This window comes from Rattus rattus, chromosome 9 (assembly GCF_011064425.1).
Source record: "Rattus rattus isolate New Zealand chromosome 9, Rrattus_CSIRO_v1, whole genome shotgun sequence".
Taxonomy (NCBI): Eukaryota; Metazoa; Chordata; class Mammalia; order Rodentia; family Muridae; genus Rattus; species Rattus rattus.
In genome coordinates, this window is record NC_046162.1 from 94,741,160 (window position 1) to 94,751,235 (window position 10,076).

Here is a 10,076-nt window from a genome sequence, read left to right on the forward strand (position 1 = left end):
AGGGCACTGAGACAGGGTTGTCATTATGTAAGTCTGCTAGCCTTAAAGTCGGCGTCTTCCTACTCCACCATTCAGATGCAGGCCAAAAGGTGCAGCGACCCTTCGGGTTTTTCCCTGCCAGCCTCCATATCCCAGAAAGTGTGCACTACAGCAATCTGCGTGTTTTCCTCTTGTTAAGCTATCATCTTTCACTCCGGGGCTCAGCCATGACCCCTGGGACAGGTGAGAGGAAGTTGCCACTTTTATTTCTTTGTAGGACTTTCCTTCATTGGATTGTGTGAATCTTTAAAGAGTCAATGGTGTCTCTGTCTCTACAGAGATGTTGGCAAGTGAGGAGGATGTGTCAATTCAAGGCAGCCTTGTCCGAGTCCTGTCCCTGACACTCCATCAGATGGTTGTCCTATGGTTGGAGCCTCCAGGCTCCGTGGTAGGTCCTACTTTTTTGTTTGTTGTCCAGTGCCTGCCGGAATTTCCAGCCCAGAGCCATGGACCTCAAGAAAAGCCAGATGGATCTGAGCAAGGCATTCACGTCTCCTGTAAGGAGGCAGTTCGAAAGGTGATGTGGAGAGAGGTAACCTGACACCCGAGGTCACCGTCACCTTTCCAGGAGGATCAATATTAGAAAAGAGTACACATCCACTCTGGAATCATATTCCTTTATGAAGTGTGCCCGGTGACCCCAGAGACTGCCTTCTCACTTTCATATTAACAGTCAAATAAAAGCACATACACCGGGGTGTGCTGGTGCATGCCTGCAATCCCGAGGAATTCAAGGCCATCCTTGGCTGCAAGTTTGAAGCTAGCCTGGGCTGTAGCCAGTCTCAAACAAGTAAAAATGTGTCAATTTATTACTTTTTTTCAAGAGGCAGAGGCTGCCGATGTAGCTGTGGGGTAGACTGCTGGCCAGGCAATAAACAGGGCTCCTGGGGAGTAGGGGTGTCATGACAGGGGCCCTGGGGGGATCACAATGACAGGGCTCCTGGGGAGTAGGGGTGTCACAATGAGCTGCCATGTTTTTGTTTTTGTTTTTTTCCCGGAGCTGGGGACCGAACCCAGGGCCTTGCGCTTGCTAGGCAAGCGCTCTACCACTGAGCTAAATCCCCAACCCCCGTTTTGTTTTTTTTTTTTCCTCATTTTCCCATCCTTTTGAGTCTGAGGCCAGCCCAGTCTACAGAGTAAGTTCTAGCCCAGGCAGGGCTGCATAGTGAGACCCTGCTTATGAAACAACAAACAAAGAAATGCACTCCCGGGCTTTATGTTTTAGATCATTTATTATTAAACGGAGAAGTCACAAAGCAAAAGTGAAATGGGACACAAATCAAAGATGATTTTAAAACATTTTTTTGGTGTGTGTCAAATATTTTTCTAAGTTTAAAAAGGAGGAAAAGTGACAAACGAAAGATACTTTGTTCAAATGAAGTCTTTTTCAGACATTGGAAAGGAAAACCACCCGTCTTTAGAAACCTACATCATGGCCCACAGCCCTTACTTAAGAGATGGCGGTGAAAGCTTCCCGATGAACACACAGCCAGTCTCTCACCTGCACACTCAGGAATGTCAGGTGAGTGGGTTTCACAAACCTCCCTTTGCACTTGGCCAACCATCAGGATTCTACTCTGGGCTGGTGACACCACCACCAGGGTGCTCCGGGATGCCAGCGCCCAGCTTCCCGGCCCAGCTTTTGAGGCACGTTTGGAGAATCAGAGAAGATTCAAAACAGCTACACAGGGCTGGCTCCTAGCTCATAACCTAACGGCATAAAATCCTGCCTCTCCATCCACACCAGACATCCACGGTCGCTTGCTTCTACTTACTGATACGGTTCTGCCTCCATCCCTATCTAGAATGTTCTGCCTGAACTTAACACCATCCCTCTAAGACTAAAACAAGGAAAGAATTTTTTTCTTAAGGACACCTTTACAACCCTGCTGCATTTGGAGACAACGGAGACAGCATTTTCTCCTGACACGCTGGCCATGGCATCATTCTGAGCTCAAGCAAGTGTCTCCAAAGGGGCAGAGCAAAGCCATAGCGACTTTCCTAATTTAGAAATTGTATTTGCAACAAAAAAAAAAGGGGGGGGGATTATATTTGCCGCTCCCGTGACATTATGAAGTCAGATAGAAAATCCATTTTGCCAACAAATGCTTTTCTAAAGCCGGGTAGCATTGGTTGCTCTGAGTTTTACCGAGGAGCTTGGAGGATCCCAGTGGGTCCCCTGTACCCACTGTGGACCATGACGCCAGCAACCTCTGTGCCCAGAGGGATGAGTTGAAAAGTACAACAGACTTTGTCGTCTGCGGGGGACACACACGGACTAGTAGGTAATGTGGCTCTAGACAGCGCCACAGTCTTTAAACAGAAGTGATTATCTTCGCTGCACCTGCTTTGCATGATAACAAGTCTTTACTGTGGCTTCAGGGGAGCCAGCGCGCTCTCAACTCTGCTCTTTGGACAGATGGAAGCTATCCACAGAGACGCCGAGATACAAGAGACAGCAGAGCCTTTGAAACCAACCCGCCATGATTTGGAATATTCAAAGGAAATGTGCACGACTTGTTCTTTCCAATGCTGGAAGAAAACTCCGTTTGCCACTTTCTTTACTCCAGCACTGTGGGGCCTGGCAGGGGATTCTAAGAAGCAAGGGCTAGGCCCGGGGTAGGGGCAGGGGGGCGGGGGACAGGTTGGTGCACGGCGCCTTCTTGCCCAGCGCCGCCCTTGCTGCTGTAGCTGGCTCAGCTGGACTCTGGAAGTTGGCTGGGAAACACCTTTGATTCATACCTGACTTCACAAGTCTCTTCTGTGTATGCAGTGGCACAAGAGAAATGTCTCTCATCACCACGGTGGCAAGGCTGTGGAGTCTCCTTGTCATTCTCTACTTGCGAATCCGTCTTAGCTTCACCTGGGTAGTAAGCCACAGTCCTTGCTTTTTTGGGTTAAACCCCGTTCCTCCCAGTTTCGACACTATCAGAGTCCGAAGAATAAGTCCATCATTTAGTCATGATGATCTGAGTCACATTCAAATCTGCTTCCTTCTCTCGGCAGCCGGGCTCAGGCACGGTGGCCCACAGTGGAAACCCTTTCCATTCAGCCCCCAGAGCATGTTTTTCCAAAGCATTCTTCCAGAATGCCGTTCTTCTTAAAAAAGAGCCCTCTGCTGCATTTTGCCTCAAGAAAAAAAAAAAAAAAAAAGGAAAGTATTTCAAAACCCCCAAATACCTATGAGCAGAGTTACACAAGCCCGGGGAGACGTTAACCAGATGCCAAGCAGGCTCGGGCTGCACCAGAGCCTAGCCCTGAAACCAACCTTCAGGAACCAGACAGCTGATTACCTGACCAACAAAAGCGGAATGGGCAGAGAGTTTATGTTTTAAAGGCATCTCCTTTTGTGGTTTTGTTGTTGTTGTTGTTGTTGTTTTTCTCCCCTAATATTATGAAAAAGGTTTTCTTTTGATAAATCTAAGAGCTTGGGTTATCAGGAAAAACAAACAGAAGCAGAAACAAAAAGTGGCCCAGACCAGATTGAGCCCACGTGGGCATCGCAGGTTAATGCGCTCCCCACCCCCCTAGCGATTAACATAGGCGCGGCTGAACTTTCTGAGCTCACCCTCTCCATCCCAGAGATTTTCCCACTTTGTTCATCAGAAAATGGAGGACGCGCTCACCTCAGCCTGCCCGATACCACTGTCCTTTTGTTCTGCTTCTCTTTCTATTTTCTCATCAACTTGAGACTTTGGGAAACTGCATCAACTAACCAGAACACGCATGCACACACATGCACACACACACACACACACACACACACACACACACACACACACACACACACTTCTTTTTTAAAAATTATCTGGAAAAAAGTTCAAACAAAGCTGAATTTCTCTATTATTATAAGATGGAGTGATTTTTTTTTTTTTTTTTTTTTTATACATCTTCCCTGGCTAGGCTTAGAGGTATCTCAGGTTAGACTCCCCTGGGGCTGGGGCAATGTGCAACAGCAATGCTACCCAGCTTGTCCAGGGTGGTCTGGGGACCAGGGCAGTGTATGAACAGCCGGTCCGACCTCAAGCTAGCTGAGTCAGCATTCATCCGACAGCCCATCGCTACCCAGGAACTCCGTGGCCTCCAGTTCCACACTGGATAGAAACCTCCTCAGTTTCTTGTGGCAGTTGTAATCCAGAGTGGTGGTGTAGACGGTCTTGGGGTACTTGGGGTAGACGATGGTGGTGCTGAGGAAGCGCGCAGGCTTGTGGCGAGGCTCGAAGCGCACTTCGGCCTTATAGTTTCGCCAAGTGCAATTGGGGATACAGGTGACTGTCTGGCTGCAGGAAGCCACCACCAGGCCCAGGGGCATCTGCACATCATCGATGAAATGCCGCTCAGAGTCGTACTTGACTGAGGAGGTATACCTGTGGGGAGACACAAGCCAGCATGACGCCATCCTCGGAGTTAAGAGCTTGAGGTCCCAAGTGTGACCTCTCATCTCTCCTGGGGTGCAAACATTGACCTTGGCTGCAACAGGGAGAAGCAGCAGAGTCTATGGGAGTCTGTTTTGAGAGGCATAGACTCCAATCACTTTTGTCACGGGACCTAACTGGATCTTCCCATAGACCCTGGAAGAAGAAAGCAAGATGCAGAGAAGAGGGTCATAGCATCCCTGAGTGATAGATGGGATGGATGGATGGATGGATGGATGGATGGATGGATGGAGTGACAGACAGATTTGATAGAGCCCATGGGTTTGAGTGCTAAGCAGGAACTCTAACCCCAAACTAACTCCATAGGCCTTAGCTGGGTCTTAAAAGCAGCACACAGGCTTCCAAAGTTTACCATGAGCTCACCAGTTCCACAGCGACTGAATCCCGACCTAACTTGCCTACGCCTCTGTAAAAGGTGCCTGGCAACAGAAGGCGAAATGCCTACTCGCAGCTGGCACTGTTGGGGTAATTAAATCACACACAGCACAAAGACATTTTGGTCAATGACTGGCTACATATATGACAGTGGTCCTATAAGATGACATCGTCCAGTGACTTAGCAGCTTCTTTTTTTTTTTTTTTTTTTTGGTTCTTTTTTTCGGAGCTGGGGACCGAACCCACGGCCTTGCGCTTTCTAGGGAAGGGCTCTACCCCTAAGCGAAATCCCCAGCCCCGACTTAGCAGCTTCTTAATATGTGCAGTTGCATGTCAACATGTTCAAGTGCATTGGTTACATGTTTTGTTTTTGATGGCTTGATACAAGCTAGAGTCATCTGAGAAGCAGGAACTTCAACTGAGAAAATGGCCCTATCAGTTTAGTTCATGGGCAATTGTGCAGAGCATTGTCTTGATTCGATGATTAATGTGGAAGGGTGCAGCCCACTGTGGGCGGTGCCATCCCTGATTGGTCCCAGGGTGTGTAGAAAGCAAATTGAGCAAGCATGGAGGGGCAAGTCCGTGAGCAGCGGTCCTTCATGGTCCCTGCCTCTAGGTTCCTTTCCTGCCTTGACTTCACGATGTGAGCTGGAATAAACCCTCTTGCCACAAATTACTTTTGGTCGTGGTGCACACACAGCAACAGAAACCGAGCTGAGACACCATGTGGTGACATCACTGTTCTCTGAATAGATCTATTCTAAGCAGAGCTGTATCGATCACAGAACGAGGTGGAGTCGGCTGCTGTGTGGGGCTCCATGACCAGCCAGCTCTTGAATGAGAGGAGAAAGAATTCCAGACCTGCTAAGTGCTGCTTCTAGACGTTTGGCTATAACCACGGTCTCAGTGCTCGGCCTACCTCAACTATGGTTTGGGAAGCTCCCAACTCTGGGAGACCCAGAGACCTGTCACTGAAAACCAACTACAACCCCAACCCTAATGCCATTTGCATCCCACAGTTGTGTCGTCATCGTCATCGTCGTCATTGTCATCATCATCACCGTCGTTGTTGTGGTTGTCTTTGTCATCATCAACATTTTATTATTTTAGAACAAGGTCTTGCAAAGTAGGCCAGCCTAACCTAGAGGTCCTCGTGCTCCTGCCTGAACCTCCCGAGTGCTGGCTGGGACTGCAGGTATACACCACCGTTCACGACTGAGGGGGCTAATGTGTTCTGAAAGCATCGCAGTGATGACTTGGACACATTGATATTACAGCTTCACAGGTATCAGCATCCCTACAAGCATCACATGTGTGTGAACCAGCTTTGTTTCTCTCCTCCCCGGAGTCACGAGACTGATGGGAGCGAATGTCACAAAGTCATGTCCCAGTTTTGTCAGAAATACAAGCTCCAGGGGAATAAAAGCCTAACCTGCTCACCTCTAAATGGCTGAACCTCCCTCTGTTCCTTATCAAAGGCCCCTTTGTGTTCCCGTAACTGAAACTGCGGCTACAAAATCCCCACTCACCAAAAGTAAAATTCCTTCCCCTAAAAAGACAGCTCTTTGCTGGAATGTCTCCATGACTCTCTGCCCCTGATAATCCTGGGTGAGATCATTCCCAGAGGACTTGCCCAGGGTCACCACAAGAGACAGGATCATAACACCTTGATGGGATGGGGTGGGATAGAGGGATGCGTGGCTTCTAGAAAGAAGAATTAATATTCCACAGAACCTTTAGCTCCTCGTGGCATGGGATATGAAATGCGCAAAGCACACAGCAGAACTTTAATCACAAGATCTCACTTAAAAAGAATCTACATCGGGTGTAGTGCTGTACACCTGTAATCCCAACACTCAGGAGGCCGAGAAAGAAATCGCATCCTTAGCTCGAAGTCGGCCTGAGGTACATAGTGAATGCTAGGCCAGCTAACCAGACACTGCAAGATCCCATCCCAAACTTTAACTGGCTATGCAAATACATGGAGTTCCTATATATTTAACTAGTTAGAGTATAAGAAAATAAGTCAAACTATTAATAGTCTTCAGTGCATTTTCATAATTAGCCTTTTAAAACCAACGAGCAGCTATACTTGGATTTTTTTTTTTTAACGTTTTAAGAAATAGTAACAGGTCAGTATACTCACTTTATTTCCTTTGGTGGTAGGGGGTCAAACTCGACTCCTTCGCCGAAGGACAGGGGACAGAGTCGTGGTGAGCAGATGGCAGCCAGTGAGTGGCTCAGAGATGCTGGGTTCTTCCAGGAGAGAGAAGAGAAGGGATAGAGCTATGAATGACCCGCCTCGTGGTGACCACAATCGGGCCCTACATAGGGCTGGTCCATGGCTTGGAAAGAGCATTAGACAGGGGACCCGAAGGTCAGGGTTCAAATCCCAGATCAGCCCTGCACCCCTCCCTACTTCTCAGTGACGGGCATTGCACTCATGTGCACAGTAGGCACTGTGCATTCATGTGCACAGTAGGCACCGTCCATCCTAAATGTGCTCTGTGCTCGGTAGAGTTGTGTCACATGACCTTATCTGCATGCTGAGGAAGGGGTGCCCCCCTTCCCATCACTGAAGGTTTGTGAAAGGCAGAAGAGGAAGCTGACCAGATCATGTCCACATCTGTGGCGAGAAAGCCCCACAACTCAACTCTTCAGAACCCTCAGTTTTGTAGAGCCCTCCCCTGTCCCGTGTAATTGTCCCAGCAATAGTTAGATGAAAAGCTTCGTAAAGACCCACACCTCGCTTCCCAACCTCCTTTGCCTCTGGAGTCGACAGAGTGGCAGCCATCCACGACAGAGGTCCCCCACAACTGTTAACAGTGAGCCCAGAGACGCCTTCGCTCCTTGAGGGCTTCCACTAGTCAGAAAGCTCAGTGTGTGGAGTGCAGCCTCGACTCATCTGGCAAACTCAGGTGACCCTCTCTGGTCCCCGCCTGTGCTCCAGGGCAGAGATAAACACAGTGTGGAGGGACCTTGCAGTCCTTTGTGCTCTCGGTTCTCTGAGAGCTGTCATTTTCTTTGCTTAATTTAAGAGCAGGAACTACATTTGTGCCAGGGTGTGGAAGTGGCAGTCCCGCCCCCAGGACAGAGGAGGCAAATGTTTCTAGGAGGGTGGCTCTGAGATCTTTACTGTGTTACCAGGAGAAGATGCAAAAGCCAAAAGCACAATGGGGAGCTGGGGTGCCGTTCCAGGGGTAGGATGGAGTTTAGGGAGACCCCGTTGGGGGAGGGGATACAGTTCAAACTAAAGTCAGTAGACAGAGGGAGTGCATGAGGTGTGGCCATAGAGTTCTCTCACAGTCCCAAGACAGCTTCCTGCCAGGTGTCCACCCTGCTTTCCCCTGTCCTGCCTTTGTGCCTCCATCCCTCCTCCCCAGACAGACATTCCCTGGGCATCCAGGTGTAGGAGGGAGTCGGTGTGCTACTGGGCCAGCAGCAGTGTGAAGCTAGACGCACAGGGGACACTGAGGCTGGACACCAAGTCACAGGCTCTGGAACAAGACTGAGAAAGCTCCCACAGGAGGCCGCATAGCGCAGTGTGGAGGAGGCTCCAGGACTTGGATGGGAAAGATGAGGGTCAAGGTTCGTGTCAGGTGGAGGAATGCAGGTCAGAAGCACTAGTGAGCGTCTGATCTGGGGTCAGAGCAGGAAAGATGAGAGAGACTGAAAGGCCAAGCTGAAGCAAGCTTCATTTTGGAGTGGAAGTAAGAGATGCTTTGCTGGGACAGGGTCAGTGGGTCAAGAAGGCCCCACACTAGCAAAGCTCCACCGTGCACCTTAAGCATAACACTGCGGCTGATGGCCCCAAGGGAGGGCACAGCCACAGCCATCCCTCAGTCCTACGTTGAGCTTCTACTGTAGGCAGGATGTGGCCTCTCTCTGTCTGCTCTGAACACCACCACCTGAATAAATCCCAAGGCAAAACAGACTTGGAAATTTTTCTTGCAAAGAGTTTAGAGTAAAAGAAGGAAAAGGATTAATACTTTCAAAGCCCTGGCCACCTGGAGACCGCTGATCTCATTAAGTGCGGAACACTGGCTGGGAAAGGGACCTACCAGACCCTGAAGGCTCGTGTGACTACTCAGAAGGTTCCCCCAAAGGCTGGTCCACCTTGCGCCAGGAACCCAGAGCACACCCCTCTCCCAGGTCCGGGCAAAGGGAGGCCGCTTTGGGAGCAAAGCCTCCGGGTGTGGGCCCCCGGGTGGGGAGGGCCGGGATCCCTGTCCGTGTCCCGGGAGCCCCACCCAGCCCGCCCCAGCAGGAATGTGGTCGAGCCGCAGCCTGGCAGCCTCGGGGGCCGCCACCTCGAAGGGAGGAGACCGCGGCTCGCCTCTCCCGGGGCTCCCGCGCCTCCCAGGCGATGACAATTTTCCAGCCACTGGCTCCAGCTGGCCAGGCTCTCTCGCTACGCTCCCGCCCCGGCTCCCGGCGATGGCCACGCCGTCTCGACGGGCGGGTGGCCGCACCGACAGCGAGAGCTGGGGAGTCCTCGGGGAGGGCTGCGGGTGGGCCGGGACAGGGAGAAGTCCGCGCACGAGGCAACTCACCGGGACTACGGAGGTCACCGTCGCATCGGGCTCCAGCGTCCCTGCGACCGGAGCGCGCTCCCCACCGCCGCCCGTCGCCGCTGCGAGCCCCCAGTGGCTGGGGCTAGGGCTTGGGGGCAGCCCCGAGTCCGGGCTGTCCAGGACGCCGTCTCCTTTTTTCTTCGTGTCCACGAGCTCCGGGACATCCTGCAGACTCAGTCGGCCCACCATAGCTGCACGTGTGGCGGGGCCCGGCACAGCCCGCGCGGTGTTGGAGTGCAAGAGAGGGCCGCACACGCGGGCCGGGGCCGCTGCCCTCCGGGCTGCCCTCCTTGCCCCGCCGCCGGCGCGTTGTCCGGGTGTCGCCGGCGGCCGCGCTCGCTCGAGGTCCCGCCCTCCGCCCCGCCTCGGGGGCTGGCCCAGCCACGGTGACCGCGGAGAGGCCAAGCGCCAGGGGCCGCTGCGCTCCCGCCGCGCGCCGCCCAGCTCGTCCGGGCGCCGATCTTCCCGCGACGCCCCCCGCCCCCCGCAGGCCGAGTCGCCCACTGGCAAGGCTGCGAGGCTTCGTCGGGCCCCGCACTCTGTCCCTGTGGTCCCCGGCGATCCTTTCCCCTTGCACTGTCCCCCGGCCCCCGGGAGGTGCTAATATCTCTAGATCTGGCAGCCCAGAGCTAAAACCAAGTCTCAGTCTGCA

The 10,076-nt window shown here is 52.0% G+C and overlaps 1 protein-coding gene across 2 annotated transcripts; it reads right to left on the reverse strand.

Annotated features, from left to right (window-relative positions):
* Window positions 1–3,814: 3,814 nt before the first annotated feature.
* Rflnb (refilin B) lies at window positions 3,815–9,777 on the reverse strand. Of its 2 annotated transcripts, XM_032913826.1 has the most exons (4): window positions 9,404–9,777; window positions 6,997–7,106; window positions 6,380–6,554; window positions 4,362–4,406 (listed from the first exon to the last, which is right to left on the reverse strand). In XM_032913826.1, the coding sequence occupies exons 1-4, from the start codon at window positions 9,611–9,613 to the stop codon at window positions 4,377–4,379; spliced, it is 525 nt and encodes a 174-aa protein (XP_032769717.1). In that variant the 5' UTR covers window positions 9,614–9,777; the 3' UTR covers window positions 4,362–4,376. The 2 variants fall into 2 exon arrangements, with proteins under 2 accessions (XP_032769716.1, XP_032769717.1); XM_032913825.1 differs by lacking the exon at window positions 6,380–6,554 and having other exon boundaries at window positions 3,815–4,406; window positions 9,404–9,775.
* Window positions 9,778–10,076: the final 299 nt, after the last annotated feature.

Excerpts from the sequence above, each read along its gene's own strand:
- Rflnb (XM_032913825.1), bottom strand. The coding sequence starts at position 9,613 with ATGGTGGGCCGACTGAGTCTGCAGGATGTCCCGGAGCTCGTGGACACG. Across the intron at positions 7,107-9,403 it reads CGGTGACCTCCGTAGTCCCG|AACCCAGCATCTCTGAGCCA; the intron begins GTGAGTTGCCTC and ends CTCTCCTGGAAG. Across the intron at positions 4,407-6,996 it reads CTACCACCAAAGGAAATAAA|GTATACCTCCTCAGTCAAGT; the intron begins GTGAGTATACTG and ends GTCTCCCCACAG.